The sequence below is a fragment of the Myodes glareolus genome, chromosome 11, assembly GCF_982192425.1.
Source record: "Myodes glareolus chromosome 11, mMyoGla1.1, whole genome shotgun sequence".
NCBI lineage: Eukaryota > Metazoa > Chordata > Mammalia > Rodentia > Cricetidae > Myodes > Myodes glareolus.
Window position 1 is genome coordinate 24,793,369 of NC_142036.1, and position 17,673 is coordinate 24,811,041.

The 17,673-nt window shown below is 47.9% G+C and overlaps 1 protein-coding gene across 2 annotated transcripts in view; it reads left to right on the forward strand.

Annotated features, from left to right (window-relative positions):
• The first annotated feature begins 296 nt into the window (after positions 1–296).
• Positions 297–17,673, forward strand: part of Lgmn (legumain) — a 33,765-nt gene continuing 16,388 nt past the window's right edge. The window contains exons 1-2 of one of the 2 annotated variants that reach the window (XM_087911563.1): positions 297–450; positions 10,748–10,929. In XM_087911563.1, the coding sequence (XP_087767689.1) occupies positions 10,786–10,929 (144 nt within the window). In that variant the 5' untranslated portion in view covers positions 297–450; positions 10,748–10,785. Of the gene's footprint in view, positions 451–471; positions 491–10,747; positions 10,930–17,673 lie in introns of those variants that run through there. The other variant, XM_087911564.1, reaches the window with a different exon arrangement.

Genomic DNA, 17,673 nt, shown 5'->3' on the forward strand with positions numbered 1-17,673 from the left:
CAGAACAACAAAATCACAACAGTCCTGGGGGTGGACATCAGGCGAGTTTCGGGAGGCTCATACACTGATAAGTCAGGAGACCAGTGAGTTCGCGTGAGCCTTCAATGCTTCTAGAGTCCCCAGACACCGAGGTGCTCAAGCTTAGCTCATCATGCAAGAGCACAGGCCACAGGCCTCTGAGCCCCGCCCACAGGGCCCTGAAGCCCCGCCCACGCACGCTGGGATTTGTAGTCTTTCAGGCTAACCGGCCTCAATCTCAGCTTCTATTGGTTTTCTTAAACGCCACGTCCCGAGATCGCACCAACCAGGGAATGTAGGTATCCGAGCACAGTGAGCGGTGGCGGCGCAGTTCAATCACTGCGGGGCGGACTCTGGAGGTGGTTGGTCTGAGGCTGCGCGACGCCCGGAGTTCCCACGGTCCTGCAGTCACCGCGGCGGTCACCCGCCCAGGTAATCGTGGCCCCCCGGGAGGACCCTCGCCCCACGAGAGGTGACTTATGGGCTCTTGGCTAGGTTTTCCATCCCTCGACCCTTTCTGAGTAATATTTCCCTCCTGGGGTCACCCAGTCCGAGCCTTGTTTGTGTCGCGACTGTGTTTTGCTGGAACCGCGGGTTTCCCTGGAGGGCTAAACTGAGGCAGGAGGAGGAGTCGATTCGCTGAGGTCCCATTGCCGGGCAGCGCCTGGCAGGGTTTCAGGTGATTGTTGATGTTTTTAACTTGGAGCATTGCACTCGTGGAAAGGGGCAATTCCCGATCTCAACAAAAACACCTCTATAGAAATACCCCAAATATTCCTTCCGAGAAGAGTTGCTGGGTTTCAGGACGGCCCACATCCACCTTGAAAGTGAAAGCTAGCTTTGTGTGGTCCCAGGTCCCTGTTAAGGTTAGGATTATTTTGGGCCGGCGGTTTAGACACTGAGGGCTGGAGGCTGGAACTTATGTCACATGCTCCGTTTTATAGATGAAAATGTGTGGTCAGGGCTTGAGACTCGCTCTGTGATCCGTAACGACTGGAATATTCTTTATTCTGGCGCTGCAAAGCAACCATTTATTGGACTGTAGTAGGCTTTTGTTTGGTTTTGGCTTTGAGACAGAACCTCAAACTCACCGTGTATCCCAGGCTGGTTTTGAATTCAAAGATGAGGCTCTCTGCCTCATCTTTCTGCAGGCCAGGATTATAGGACTGGGCCACCATGCTGTATTGTTTGCGAAGGTTTTTGAGGCAAGTTTATTTTGTCAAGGATAGAAGTGTCGTTTGTGTACAGAGCAATTCTCAAGTTTCATTTAGGAGGAAGGACTTCGTGCAGAAGGGAGTGAAGTGAAATTGGAGAGTTGGGTGATGGGCAGTAGCTAGTAGGGTGGAGGAGGAGTTCACATTATCTGGAAAACAGCAAGGCGAAGTTGTGGACAGTGCTTTGGACCTGGAATTGTGGAGTCTGTTTGGAATAAGGAATTATATGTGGAGAGTGAATTGATCCAGGAGGGGAGGCAAGTACATCTGGAAGGCCCTTTAGTGGGGTGGGAAATTTGGGTGCTGTCCTGAACACCCAGTGAGCTGCCTTTAGTGTAGATTTCTCTTTATCTTGAAGTGTTTGTAGGGTAGAAAGTGTTAGAGGAGGCCACACTGAAGACCAGAAGGGCACCGCAATAACCCCCAGGGGAGTTACAGCTGTGGAAGATTCAAGACCTGTTAAGGAAGTAGACCTCAGGATGCCCAGGACATTGCTTATTGATGGGGATGTGTTCGGTGACATGTGTCAGAAGTCTGTGTTGCAGTGCCTACACCATGGGGGACTGTAACAGGGAGCTGACTGGTATAGGGCACTCGCTGGATGGCCTGCTGGGTATGGTTGATGGTATATGGTATAGAGATGATGTAGTGTGTTGCCCAGCCATCTTGGCTGCTGTCTCACAGAATGTTTCTCTTTATGGTAGCTGGGAGGACTCTCTGGAGTAACCGGTGAAGGGTCATGCCTGGCACATAATTATAGGTGACTGGCAGCACAGTGGCTTGTTGTTACCAGCGTCGCCAGAAACTCATGAGTAAAGCACTGGGTCACAGCGTTGTGACAGCTCCACTGATGGGACGTCCTGCTCTTGATCGTCTGGGTCCTCCATTGCATATGTGATGTGACCGCTGTTAACAAACACACAGTCACATTTCACCGTGTTGAAGGGAAAACTCTTTCTGGAATTTTCCTAAGACTCTCTTTTGGAGATATGCTCATTATTATCATTATATTTTTTGAGACAGTGTCTCTAGGTAGTCCTGGTTGTCCTGTAACTCCCTATGTAGACCAGGCTGGCCTCACAGAGATAGGCTTGCCTCTGCCTTCTGAGTGCTGGAATTAAAGGTGTATGCTACTCTCCAGGCCCCGTTTGTTATTTTAATTTAATTTTCTTTTTTGAGACAGGGTTTCTCTGTGTAACACGCTAGCTCTGTAGACCAGGCTGGCCTTGAAGTCACAGAGACCCACCTGCCTCTGCCTCCCAAATGCTGGGATTAAAGACGCGTGCACGCTAGCATTGCCCGGTGTGTTTGTTATTTTATGAAACAGGGATTTTCTCTGTAGCCCAGGCTGATCTTGAACTTGCAGTGATTCTCCTGCCTCAGCCTCTAGAATGGTGGGATTTTAGATTGTGATAACACTTGGCTCTGGCACTATTTTTTTCTTAATTGGGGTGTGTGTGTGTGTGTGTGTGTGCACAGTTGCATTTGTCCCATGGCTCATGTGTGGCAATCAGAGTACACAGCTTACTTCAGACTAGCTGGTCCTCCCATATCTGAGTGATTCTCCCGTTTTCTTCCTCCTTGAGTGGTGTTCTGGGATTACAGATGCATGACCTAGTTTTTTTTTCCTGGGTTCTAGGAATCAGGCCATCAGCTAGCTTTTCTTGGCAAATATCCTTATCCACGGAATTATCTCCATGACCCTCTAATATAATTTTTTTAAGTTGCTTAGTAGACCAAAATTCAAATCTCAGTTTATGATGAGTAAGTTGTCACAAGCATTGGTGATGTTGAAATCTGAATGATTAAATAAACACGTGATGAGACTCATTTTTTTTTTAACCAAAAAAAGCCCCTTAATTAGATAATGATGTATCCAGATTAGAGAATGTAAACTTTGATGCCATCAGAAGAAAAGATGAAAGAAAATGAGATTGCTGTTTGTCTTAGAACAGTGGTTCCCAGCCTATGTATGGGTTGCAGCCCCCACAGTGGGGGTCACACATCAGGTATCCTGCATATCAGATATTTACTTTATAATTCACAGCAGTAGGAAAATTACAGTTATGAAGAAGCAATGAAATAATTTTATGGTTGGGGGCCACCACAACATGAGGAGCTGTATTAAAGGGTTGCAGCATTAGGAAGACTGAGAACCACTGCCTTAGAACAAAGTAGCCACTTGGAAAAAGGGTGAATTCAAAAACCCAATGTTCCCATCACTGGAGAGAGAACCAGGGGGATCTCTGTGAGTTGGAGGCCAGCCTGGTCTACAAAGCGAGTTCCAGGACAGCCAGGACTGTTACACAGAGAAACCCTGTCTCGAAAAACATACACATACAGAAAAGTCAGACTTCACGGCTGGGTGTGGTAGGGTATGCCCTTAGTACTAGAACTCAGAAAGAAGCTAGTGAATCTTTTTGAGTTCCAGGCTAGCCAGGGTTTTCTTTAAATAAAATTAAAAAGCAAGCAAACAAAAAAAGGTCTAACATCAGAGCCAACATATAACTGTGAAGGTTTCCTTTAGTCATTTTTGGAAAAGACCACAGGCTATAATAAAACCGTTTCAAAAATAATAATCTTGATTTAAGAAATTCAAATTTCGGGGGCTGGAGAGGTGGCTCAGTGGTTAAGAGGACTCTTAACTGTTCTTCCAGAGAACCTGGGTTCAATTCCCAGCACCCACATGGCAGCTCACAACTGTCTGTAACTAAGATCTGACACCCTCACACAGACATACATGCAAACAAAACACCAACATACATCAGTAAACAAACAAACAAATGTAAACTAAAGAATTGTTTTAAAAAAATACAAATTTTAACTAGGCATTAAAAACGAAAGTCTTAAGAAACTCAGCAATCACTAGAGGTTGTGCCACTAGATCCTGGAGCCTTCCTACTGACAGCTTTGGTTCTGTTTGCCTGGGAGTATGTTAGATGCTTGTGGTTTCTCTACTGGTAAAAAATGCTTTTTTTTTTTTTTTAAAGGTGAAGTTCTCACTGTACAGATCTTAAAAATGAACATGTGCTAAGGGTTTTTGCTCAACCTATTAATAAGAAAACTTGTTGAGGTATTATAGCCAGTCAAAGGACCTCCAAAGTGCAGCCATGCTTGCAGCCTGGAAATACTGGATTGTGAAAGGGGTGGGGTGGCTTGGAGTCAAAGAAAGTCAGCAGCCTCCCTTTGTTGGAACATTTGCATGTCTGCGTGAGAGTTATTTGCATACATAGCCTTTAGCCCCAGGAAGTAGGCAGACGGTCTTTTCGGTGGAACCAGAATTAGGTGGGCTTAGTTAGGTTAGATTGTACGGAATCTGGCTCCTCACCAAATCTCAAATTCTCCTAGTTGAGGAAAATGATAATATACTCATCTAGTAGGACGTTTTTTGTTTGAGATAGGATGTAATTACCTTAGTTTTCAACAGGAAACCCCAAAGCTGTAAGGTCTTTATCCTGTAGTCCTACTAGAGAGGGCGTGGTGGCCCTGTGTTGTAGCATAGGGTCCTGTTTTAGAGAGAAATTAGGGCAAAGGATGAAGCTCAGTCATTGAGCATTTGCCTAGCACTTGTGAGACCCCTTGTTTGATCCCTAACACTGAAAACAAGGCTGGGTACAAGGCACATTATAACCCCAATACTTGGGAGGTGGAGACTGAAGAATCTGGAATTTTTTTGGAGGGGGAGTGTTTTTTGTTTTTTGTTTTTTTTCCTTTTGGTTTTTTGAGACAGGGTTCCTCTAGCTTTGGAGCCTGTCCTGGAACTAGCTCTTGTAGACCAGGTTGGCCTCGAACTCACAGAGATCCTCCTGCATCTGCCTCCCTAGTTCTGGGACTAAAGGCGTGTGCCACCACTGCCCGGCTGGAGGGGGGGGGTGTTTCGAGATAGGGTTTCCTTGTGGTAACTCTTGATTATCCTGGACCTCAGTCGATCAGTCTGACCTTGAACTCAGAAATCTGCCCGTTTCTGTTTCCTGAGTGTTGGAACTAAAGATGTTTGCTACCAAGCCTGGCTACCAATCTGAAATTCTAAGTCATCTTTAGTTACACGGTGAGTTTGAGGCCAGCCTAGGCTACTTGAGACTATCTCAAAGTACAACAGAATACAATACAATGAAAGAAAACAGAAAGCCAACACTGTAAAACAATTCGATTTAAGGAAACAGCCCTAGCTGAGCGGAAGGAGTTATGCACACCTGTAATTATCTTGGAGTTGAAGGCAGAAGGATTGTGTGTTCCGGGTCAATCTTTGCTCTATAATGAGACCCTGTGTCAAATCCAAACAAACCCAACAAAACAAAACAAGCAGATAGTCCACACCGGCTCTTCATCCATAGTCCAATCAGCTGTTTACAGAGCTGTTTACTTTAACCTCCCAGAGGACAGAGCACAACGAAGACTTGCCTATTTGGAAGTTCCTCAACAATGATGACATCCGGCTAACTAGCTTCTTGGCTTGGCTTGCTGCATCTGACCCAGAGCCAGTATTGAGTGGTAGCTGTCAGTGAGAGGTCACACTTGTGGTAATGCAGGTGTCATACCTGGCTTTGAACTTGACCTCTCTACTTAGATGACCCCCCCTGGCCTCGCCTCTATTACCTGTGGCTCACGACAGTTTATCTGGAATGCTCACTTGTCCCAATGTCCCTGCTTGAATTAAGCCCGTTTCTTGAAGTTTCTTGAAGTTGAGTCAAGTCCTGAACTTGACTTTCTGGCCTAGTGTTCTGTTGCTGAACAGTGTCATGGTGGGTATAGCAACTGGGAACTGGGAAAGTTCATGAGCTTTGTCAGTTGACTTAGGGAGTGTGTGGCTCCGGGTCTCCATGGTGGGCCACACAAGTGCTCCTCCTTGTGCCTTAAAATGGCACATGAGAGGTCCTGGGTGGCCTGGGGAAGGTCTGAAGACCTACGCTGTTTGGGCCCCAGCCTGGAGCTGTTGTCGGTGTCTGTGGTCATGGATGGACTAGGATTTCCAGCTCAGGTGGTGCAGTGGGACAGGCACAGCCCACTCAGCCCGACTCATGTCCCCCATCTGCAGGTTTCTCCCCGGCTCCCAGTCTCCCGTTTCCTCCTCGTCTGAAAGGAGCGATGTGTGTTCATAAGGATCATCCACTGTGAGGATGAGCGAAAGGATCGAGACAGACCTCTGCCTGTCTGCTCCTCCTTCCTACAGTGCAGTGACGGGTGCATGCCGTGAGAGGACCGGAAGACAAATTGAAAGCCGCCAGGAAGGGCTAGGTTTGCTTGGCTGTTGCAGTGCCTGCTAATTGAGGTAGCTAGACTGGCTGAGTCGGCTCCGCTGCTCACAGTCAGGGTGGACCTTGATTCCAGAACAGTCATCTGGGTGTCCTTGGGCCTGCTTCCAAGGTTCCCTTGGAGACTGAATAGGATGGTCTAGTTTAAGTCCTTTCCGTGAAAAGGCATCATTTGTATAGAGGCCTGGGCTTACCGTCTTGTAACTTTAATTCCTCAGGGGACGGCCTCCTACCTAGCACTCTTCCAGGTGCTCCGTTAGTTGTCATTCTGTTGTGCTTTGGAGTTAGTGACAAGAAAAGCCTATCACACATTCAGCATAGATGCAGCCCCCATATGCGTACATATATACCGGATGTATGTGATGTGTTTATTTGTATGTGTGTGTACACACATTCATGTGTGCCAGTGCAGGTGTGTGCATGCTGCAGGTGCCTGTGGAGGCCGCGGGGCAACTTCGGGTGTTGATCCTTGCCTTCCAGTTTGAGTAGGACGAGTCTCTGTGGTTCACTGCTGTATACGCCAGGCTGTCTGACCCATGAGCGTCTGTGGGTTCTCCTGTTTCTGCCTCCAGTCTCACTTGTAGGAGTGCAGGGGTTATAGGTGACCACGACTCCACCCAACTTTGAATGGATCCTGTTGATTCAAACTTAGCTCCTCATGCATGAATGGCAGACTGACCCACTGAGCTGTACCCCCCGCCACACCTCTCAGAAGTGTTTTTGATCCAAGCTTGGTTAAATTTGTGGATCTGGAGACTTTGGACATTGAAAGCCACGTGGATTTGATTTCTTTTCCCCCTAAGTATGAGGAGGAAAAAAAAATCACATATCAATGTCACTCATTGAATGAGTCCATCTTTGAGACTAAGTCACATGAACTGAACTCAGCAGAGTCTGATAAAAACCAGTGACCAGTTTGGTGATTTTGATGGGAGATTATAATAGCCATTCAGGCTCTCCTTGGGGCCAGGAGACCATTCTGTTTCTTTGAGGGCAAAGTCAGCAAACTGGCCCATAGGTCAAACTTGTTACCTTTTTTTTTAAGTAAAGTTTTATTCAAACAGCCATATTCATTCCTTCCCATATTGTCTATGGTTGCTTTTATGAAATACCGGTAGAGTCATATGATTGATTATGTTGGAGATGGTCTGGCTTGCAAAATCAAAAATATTTACTGTCTGACCTTTTACAGAGAAGCATTGCTGACTGGGCCTTGGGGAAAGCTTCCGGGCAGCAGAAATGAAGCCAGAGAAGTACAGGGTGAGGCAGCTCTGCTGGTGCTCACGTGGACCTTCCGGTGGGGCTCTGCAGAGCAATGGGGACAGGAGCTTCTGCTCTTTGGTGTCCTCTTGCTTGTCCTTTGTCCAAATATGCCTCACGATGGTCCTAATCAGGCCTTCAGGACGTGGAAGAGCCTTCCCAGCGTTAACAGTAACGGATCAACAGGTCCCTGCGTCGAAACCACCTCAGCAGCTCACTAACCCTCTGTGTTGTGTATCCTACTTCCCAATCTACCACACCCCGGTGACCAAACAGCAAATCTGGGAGCGTTTCATAGATTTACTTCTCCATGAACGCTGCAGTTCAGTGAAAGAAATGGGAATTTAAGCTGGGTATGGTGGTGCTTGCTGTAAAAGCAGAACTTGGGATGCTAAGGAGGGGCGGGACACTGAGATTTGGAATGCTAAGGTGTGTGGGGGAAGGTAGAAGAGAAGGAGATAGGAAAAAGAGGAACCTTAATTTGCACTCACTGAGGCTTACAGACTCAGGATCTGGTGCTTCTGTTTGGGAGATTTACAGTGACCAAGCGTTCCAGTCCCAAGTGCCAGGATGCTGAGCTTAGGGCCCAGGAGGATGGGAACCCATGGGGCTTATGCCTGAGGTCTCCCATCCTCAGGCATCCAAGTGCAATCCAAGGCTGGAGCATCTGTGTACCTAGGAGTGCTTTAGAAATGCAGGTCCTTTATGGTCACAGTCTGTACCTAACGAGATCCTCCTGTGGACTGGTGCCTGACGCGACCTCACTAGAGGCTCCACCCCAGGTACCTTGGCTTCCTTCCCCTCTCTCTGCAGACACAGGGCCTCCTTCCTCTCCTCTCTCTTTTGTCTCTTCTCTGATATGATTTGGGAGGGTTAGGTCAAAGGATGGGGCTTCTTTAGCTTAGAGATAGGCCGATGCTGTGTGTTTTCTTGAGGGCGGAAGCAAGGCAAGGCAAGGCAAGGCAAGGCAAGGCGGAGCAAGGCTCCTTTCTGCTGAGACCTCACACCTCTTATCACAGGGTCACAGGCCTGGGCATGCCATTTCAGAACACACACAGTCAGGACACAGGGAGAGGCTAATGTCACAATGGGTGGTGGCCTGCCTACGGCCTTATTACCACCTCATGTGTTAGAAGGGTCTTTAAAGTTTTGGTATTAGCATGTGTGGTGGGACCTGCCTGTAGTCCCAGCTTTTCTAGAAGCTGAGGCAGGAGGATTGTTTCCCAGGTATTGGAGACCAGCCTGGAAACACATCAGGACATTTGTTTTAAAACAAAACAAAACAAATTTTGGCATTAAAATATAATATAGGCTGGGTAATTCCTTAAGCATAAACTCTTGAGATGTAGAACTATGGGGCAGAAACTAATGGGACAGGAATCTAGAACACCAAGGTCTTTGGCCAAAGAATAACTCTCCAGAGACATTGGCTGTGCCACTTCAAGCCTTCTTCTGCCCTCTCTCCCTTCATTTCTTTTTTTTAAAAGCAGTATTTGTTTTTATTATTAACTATGTGTATGTATGTATGTATGTGGGTATGTGCATATGAGTGTAGGTGCCTGTGGAGCTTGGCAGAGGGTATCAGACTCCTGGAACTGGAGCTAAGGGCAGTTGTGAGCCACCCAACATGGATGCTGGGAACTAAGCTCCGTTCCCCTGCATAAGCGGTCCGTGCTCTTAACATCCCATTTGGTAAAACACATGAAAATGTTTGCACCACTGGTGCCCAGACGCATGCACTTGTTGAGTGTCAGACAAGACAGGAATGAACCATAGCTTATCCAGATGTCTCACACTTAGCTTAAGCTGCCATCACCATTGTCACTATTGTTGACTCAAAAATATAGCTCTCACCTCAGAGGGGATACAGAGTTTATTCTGAAGCTAAATATGAATGACCATGGCCCAGGGAACACAAATACTATGTGGAAGTGGTTGTATGTAGTTTTCATTAGGGACAAAACAAAGTCATTAATCAAAGTATTTACCACCTCTCGTGGTGGGGGCCATAGACAGCAAGGGGGTCACTGCTGGAGAATTTAGATGCTAACTGAGGACATTCTTGGCTTTTGAACTGGTGGACTCTAGTAAGGTTTTGATAGTCACAAGGATGTTAGTTTAGACACAGGGGAGGAAGGACAGTGGATGTCTTTCAAAGGGCTAGGAGTAGCCCAAGGTAATTTGGCTCCAGTCTGCAACATTTTAACTCCATAATCTTGAAGCCCAGTCCTTTGGTCTTGTAGAATCTTTAACACAGGTGCAGCCCCTCCCTCCCACTGTGCTTCCTTCCTGGAAACTTAAGTTCGCACTATTGGTCATTGTAGTGAATTTTCAAACTTTATAAGTAATCTACATTGGAGCTAGTGAGATGGTTCGGTGGGCAAAGGCGCTCGCTGACAAGCCAGCTGACTGGAGTTCATTCCTGGGATGCAGCGTGAAAGGAGAGACCCGACTTCCTAAAGTTGTCCTTTGGCCTCCATAACATGCAGTACTTGCCCACCCCCATAAATAAATAAAAAATATAAATACATTTGGCAAGTAATAAAAACATTTTTTTATAATAAAAGAGGCAGTTTAAGAGATTGCCCTCTTCCACCCACCACCCAGCAAAAGCAACTCCTGTTCGATTTTATGTTCCTCTGCAGATTTTCCTATGCGCCGCCAGGTCCTGTGTGTTCACAAACAGTTGAGAGTGTGCTGCTAATTTATCACCAGCACGGGATTGCTGGGATGTCATCTGATGCATGGTGGGTGGTGATAGGAACTTGAGAAGTTGGCCTAAGTGCTTTCTGGGTATTGGTTGGTTTCGGGCACACCTAACTGGACTGCCCTTTGCCCCCCACCAGTGAATGACTGCAGTTCCAAGAGTTTCTCCTTCCGTCTACATTGTTACGCTCAGCACATTCCTCTGCTCCAAGCAGTCTGCCCTTTGACTCAGTTGCTGCGATGTTATCTCCGGAAGTCCGCGTCCCTTTATAACCAGCTCTGCGTTTTCCTTTCTAGCCTTCGGTAGCTGATACTGGGGTGCAGAAGGGTGCAGAATGATCTGGATCGCGGCCGTGCTTCTCAGCCTGGTGCTGGGTGCTGGTGCTCTTCCCGTTGGTGTGGATGATCCAGAGGATGGTGGCAAGCACTGGGTGGTGATTGTGGCGGGCTCCAATGGCTGGTATAATTACCGCCACCAGGTAAGAAACTGAAGTTTCTTTCTCACTGACTTAGTCTCCCCAAAGTGGTGTGGTCATTTTGGAAGACAATTTTGCCTTAGTCTAATGTAGGATTTCCTTGCTTCCCTCATCAGTGGCCTTCAGAACCAGGTGTTACTCACTTTTTGGGTCTGTACTGTGTCTGAGGTGATGGCGGCATCACTTGCCTGCCTGTCACCATCACCACATATCCTGGGGGCAAGATTGCCAGGTGAGAGCCCTTGGGCTAACACCTTCATTTTACAGAAAGGACACTGAGGGCTAAAGAGGGGAGGCGACCTAACTGAGACCCCATGAAAGGAGGCAAGCAGGGCTGAAGCTCTGGGGAACACAGTCCTCCCAGCGTCTGTCCTTACCTTATCTCTCCTGGTGTTTCCTGTGGAAGTGAGAGCTAAGAACACAGTTAACAGCCAGCCTCCTGCCGGGAAGAAGGGGTGACCTTGGGAAAGCAGCTTGGCAGTCTGGGAGAGAGGGTGAAGAAACAGTTACCCCGCATCCAGAGATCCCACCCCAGGGAGTGGACCTTAAAGGAACAAAAAAAATGTCTGTGTAAAAACTTGTACTAGTATCAGCCTTACTAACATTAGCCTGTAGGAACATGTGAGTAGGAACATGGTCAGGCCACAGGAGGGATGGAGTAAAAACACGTGCTTCAATATGGATGAACTGTAAACACACGCTAAATAAAAGAAGCCAGTCACAAAGACCACACAGCTAATGATTTCATTAAATGGCACTGCAGACTAAGAAAGTCTGCAGGGACAAAGGCTGGGCTGAGCAGAGACTGGGGAATGATGCTCAAAGAATTGGGGGTAGTGAGACTGTTCCCCAGTTAGAAAGTGGCCATAGCTGCACTGGTAGTGAACCGGAAACTACCACACTGTATTTTAAAGGCTGGGATTGATTATGCTGTCTTTTTATAGCTGGGTGTGGTGCCACGTGCTTTTAGTCCCAGCACTTGGAGGCAGAGGCAGGCAGACCTCTGAGTCTGAAGCCAGCCCCAGCCCTAGGCTACAGAGCAGAGCTAGTTCCAGGACGGCCAGGGCTATATAGAGAAACTGTCTTGAAAAACAAAAGCAAAACAAAAAAGTGGATTTAAACTTTTCATGCAAGATGCATAGATTGCCACAGGGTCATGTTGTGAGCATTCTGAGGTCCTTTGATCCTCCTGGTGGGGCTGTGTGGAACCCAACCTGTTCGTATTCCCCTTTATCCACAACACTTGAATGGAGGTGGCCAGCAGTTTGCCCAGTGTGGTGTAGCTGGCAAGCGGTGCTTGGGGGTGGGGGTTGGGCAGGGTGCAGAACCAGCCAGCTGGCTTGAGAGCCACCTGTTCCAGTACGAGCTGCATGAGTCATGGAAAAACCAGCAGCCGCATTTGAAAAAGCTTGAAATATGGAGGAAGGGCTGAGGAGATAGTCTGCTCAGTAAAATGCTTGTGGTGATAGCTCCAGGACCCGAGTTCAATCTCTAGAATCCACTTAAAAACAAACAAAACCGTGGAATTTTGGGGTATGTCCATACTCCCAATTCAATATGAGGTGGAGATATGTGGACCCTGGGATTCAGCCAGCCTCTTTACTTCAGGCCAGTGAGAGACCGTGTCTCAAAAACGGGGTCTGTAGTTGGGGGGTAGCCTGGAGAGGTAGTCCAGTGGATAGTAGCACTCACTGCTCCTCTAGAGGACTCAGCTTCCCCATCGCAGCCTCCTGCAACTCCAGCTCCGGGGGATCTGATGCCCTCTCCTGGACTCCTTGGGAAACTGCACATGCATGTACATACAAACATGCAGACATGTACATACGCAAGTAAAAATGAAGTGAGTAGCACCCGTCCGAGATCAAGACAACTCTTATAAAAGAAAGTATTTAACAGGGGGCGTGTGTACAGTTTCAGAGGGCTAGTCCATTATCATGGCAGAGAACGTGGTCTGGATGTAGCAGGCGGAGAGACACACTTCCTCCAACAAGGCCACACTTCTGAACCCTTCCAAGCATTTTACCAGCTGGGTACCAAGCATACGAATATGGGGGCCATTCTCATTCAGACCACCGCACCTGAGCATCAACACCCCAGATTATTCATTTGCCTCCACATTCACACACACACACACACACACACACACACACACACACACACACACCTCTATACACAAATGTATAAACACAGAAAATATATGTAGGGAGTTAATTTTGACATTTAAACCAGATGTCTAAATGAATATCAACTTGCCATGTAATTAATATAAAAATTACTGTCGAGGTAGCCTACGTTCTTTAAAGAAGTTTTCATCAGATTTATTTGTGTGTGTGTGTGTGTGTGTGTGTGTGTGTGTGTGTGCACAAGCAAACTAATAGCGCATGCATGGAGGACAGAGGACAACAGATGTATTGACTCTCTCTTTCTACCATGTGGGTCCTGGGGATCGAACTCAGGTTGTCAGGCTTGGCAGCAAGCACCTTTGTCAATAGAGCCAGTTTGCTGGCCCCTATGTGCTTTCTTGAAGTTAAATCATTGAGATCCAGTCTATATGTGAGTCTCAGGGTGTCTCAGTTTGGACTGTCCATGGTGCAGACGCTTGGCTCCCGGACAGTGGCTGGCTGTTGGGCGGTTGGCACAGATGGAGTTGTTTCTCTGTGTGTGTCTGGGTGTTTGTCTGTATATCATCAAGGGGTTTGGCTTAGGTGAAGTTCTGAGTCATCTTGAATGGCCTATGTGTGCTGGCCAGAAAGGAAATTCGGCCTGATTAATGGTTGTTATCATCGCTGATTTCTTTCCCTTTGAGTGAGAAGATAAGTTAAGCACAGACCGTAGGCAGCAAGCCTGCCTGCTCAGCAGCTGCTTGGTGTTTATACAGCCAACTCAGGAACACATTGGTTAAACATTTTCAGTACCTTAGCCATAGCTGGTGTCTAACCATGGCCATCCTCCTACTTTATGGAATTCTTCAAGACAGGGTTGTCCAGGCTAGCCTTGGCTTCAAAGCAATCTTCCTGCTTCAGCCTCCTGAGTGTGGGATTGCAGTCAGAAGCCACCATGCCCAGCTGTTCCCAGAAACATTTTCTTTAAAAGGGAGAACTGCTAGTTTCCCTGGAAGAATATGAAATATTGAGCGAGGAGGAAAAGAAGAAAGGGTCCAGACGTAGCAGGAGCTGTGAATCCGTCTCCCCCTAGGAAGGATGGAGCTGAGGCTGTGTGGGTCCCCCTGTGCCTGGTGGACTGTGTGTTTGCCTCTGTGCCTAGTGGACTGTGTGGGTGCCTCTGTGTCTAGTGAGCTGCGTGGATGCTTCTGTGCTTGGTGGGCTGCGTGGGTGCCTCTGTGCCTGGTGGACTGCGTGGGTGCCTCTGTGTCTGGTGAACTGCGTGGGTGCCTCTGTGCCTGGTGGGCTGCGTGGGTGTCTCTGTGCCTGGTGGGCTGCGTAGGTCCTTCTGTGCCTGATGGACTGCGTGGGTATCTCTATGTCTGGTGGACTGCGTGGGTGCCTCTGTGCCTAGTGGACTGTGTGGGTGCCTCTGTGCCTGGTGAACCGTGTGGGTGCCTCTGTCCCTAGTGGACCCAGCACTGGAGGTTCAGTCAGTTAAGAACTGTCCCTTGATCCCGTGCAGGTTTTAACTGATGTGTTTATAGAGGCTTGAGGTTGCCCAGGATCTACAGGAGGCCCCTTCCCCAGCTCTTGCTTTGGTTTCACACTGTGTCTCACATCCTTGCCAAAGGGTCTGATATGCACTATGGTGGTTATTTCTGCCTAGTCTTTTTCAGATCAAACTGGATTTCTGTTTTCCAAACAGGAATGGGAGCAGTGGGGGCTGGTCTTGAGACACTGGTTGGTCACTCTGTGTTTAGCCTCTAGAACCGAGGGCAAACAGGAAGCCTCTGGAAGCCCAGGGTCAGAGAAGGAGGTCAGGGTGAGGGGCTAGCAGCAGGAGGGGACAGAAGAGTGAGACGGGCAGCCTTCAGATTGGGCAACCCCCTGATCTCACAGAGGAGCACACAGAGAGTCTAAGGAAGGAGGCCAAGGCTAGGAAGAGGGTCTGGATGTGGGAGCTGAAGTCTGATTCTATGATGAGGCGAAAGGCGGTGACTGGAAGTAACTCAGGAACCAAACTCGCAGCAAATGACTCTTCCTCCTTTTGGGGCATTCATGAGTTCGGACGGTCAGGTGCAATTCATGGTACTGACAACGCAGAGATACAACAGCACCCACATTCTGGAAGGAGAATGCCACCCCTTACTGGGTGCCAGGTCCAGTGCCAAGCACTTGGTGTATATCTTCTCATTTATCCTCAGACAGCTCAAGAGAGTGAGACTTACTCAGATCCATTCTCAGACTGACAAACTGAGGCACAGAATGGTTAGGCACCTTGTATAAGATCACAGAGCCAGCAAGAAGCACAAATGGGATCTGAACCACCAGGCAGCATGGCTCCACAGCCTTCATTCATCACTTCCCTCTACTTCCACGGCCCAGGTATCTTTCGTTTATCAAGTTCTGTTTTAAAATAATTTCTTTCCCTTTTATTAACATGTGTTTAAAGTTAGCACAGAAAACTTGGAAAAATTAGATAAACCAAAGAGAATTGATTAGTTGTGTTCCTTAGCTTCCTGGTGTCTGGTGTAACATTCTAAACTGTCTTCTCCCATAGCATCTCCTGAGGTGCTGGGTGTCTGGTGTAGCATTCTAAACTGTCCTCTCCCATAGCATCTCCTGAGGCTCTGAGTGTCTGGTGTAGCATTCTAAACTGTCCTCTCCCATAGCATCTCCTGAGACATTGAGATGGAGTTGACTTGAGCTGGCTCACCATTCTATTTAACTTTTTTTATTTGGGGGCCAGTGGTTTGCAAGGGATGTGGTGGTAGGGTGATAGAGAATTGGGAGGAAAGGCCAGCTGGCATCAGATTGACAATGCTGGTTCCTGTGGGAACTGCTAAGTACCAGATAAGGGTCAGGGTGTAGCTTGATCAGGCGCGTGTGTGGGTTGGCTAATTTTGTGTGTCAACTTGATACAAGCTAGGGCTATCAGAGAGGAAGGAGCCTCAGTTGAGGAAATGCCTCCATGAGATCTAGCTGTAAGGCATTTTCTCAATTAGTGATCAATGGGGGAGGGCCCAACCCATGGTGGGAGGTGCTATCTCTGGCCTGGTGGTCCTGGGCTGGAGAGATGGCTCAGTGGTTAAGAGCACTGACTGCTTTTCCAGAAGACCAGGGTTCAATTCCCAGCACCTACATGGTAGTTCACAACTGTCTGTAACTCCAGGATCTGACACCTTCACACAGACATGCATGCAGGCAAAACACCAATGCACATAAAATAAAAAAAAAATTAATTATATATATAGAAAAGCAGGCTGAGCAAGCCATGAGGAGCAAGCCAGAAAGCAGCACTCCTCCATGGCCTCTGCATCAGCTCCTGCTTCCAGGGCCCTGCCCTGTTTGAGTTTCTGTTCTGATTTCTTTCAGTGGAACAATATTGAAGTGTAATCCAAATAAACCTTTTCTTCCCCAATTTGCTTTGTGGTCATGGTGTTTTGTTGCAGCAATAGAAACCCTTACTAAGATTTTTGTGTGTGTGTGTGTGTGTGTGTGTGTGTGTGAGAGAGAGAGAGAGAGAGAGAGAGAGAGAGAGAGAGAGACAGACAGACAGACAGACAGACAGACAGACAGTTGGAAGAACGGGGGAAGGGAAGGAAGGCAAGGGGCTTCTGTAGAATGAGCTATGGGAAAGCTGAGTATTCCATGTGAACTCTGGCAACGCAAAACCACAGTGAGGGAATAGCCGGTCTGTTAGCTTCCAGAACCTCCTGAGTGTTTTACATGGCAAGCATGGAAAGCCCTAGGCTGGCCACTTAAACTCAAGGCCCATTTGACACAGTTCTGTTTTTCAGTTTTGAGGTCCTGTCTCCAGATAAGTGTTCCTTATAATAAAATGGTTGCAGCCGCTTCAGAAGTCACCTCCAAACAAAAACTCTGTAGAGGAAAGAGAGGCCACCTGTACCGGTTGTCCGTTTGGCTCTCTCGCAAGTGATAAGGCTTTTTCTGGGAGTCAGTGGGTGGGGGGGAGACTTTGCCCTCCCTGGCCGGCAACAGTTGCATCACGTGTCACATGCTTGTGTTAGCATCAATTCCTGGAGAAGGAAAGGGAATTTCTGGGTCTGACTCAGAGACGTTCCTGATGGGATTATGCAAGAATGGCGCACAGTGCCGAGAGACTGGAATAGGGACGGGGGGGGGGGGGGGGGGGGGGGAGCGGGAGTGGGTGAGCAGCGAGCTGTATTAGAAGGACAACTTACAAAGCCTCGTTTTCTTCATTTTGACGGGACCAGGCAACTAAAATTTGATGGAGACGGTTGTGGGTGGTACACGCCTTTAATCTCAGTGTTCGGGAGACAGAGCCAGGTGGATGGATCTCTGAGTTTGAGGCTAGCCTAGTCTACATAGTGATGTCCAGGCTAGCTGGGGTTACACAGTGAGACTCTAATAAACATTTTTTTTTTTTTTCTTGGACACAGGATCTCTCTATATAGCCCTGGCTGTCTGGAACTCACTATGTAGACTAGGCTGGTCTCAAACTCACAGAAATCCACTTGCCTCTGCCTCCCAGTGCTGGGATTAAAAATGTGTGCCACCATGCCTGGCTAATGTAATTGTTTTGATAGAGAAGTTGAGTTGGCCCCTAAGGGGTGTGGCACCCTGAACCCTGTGAACCTGCTTAGCCCCTTCACTGTAA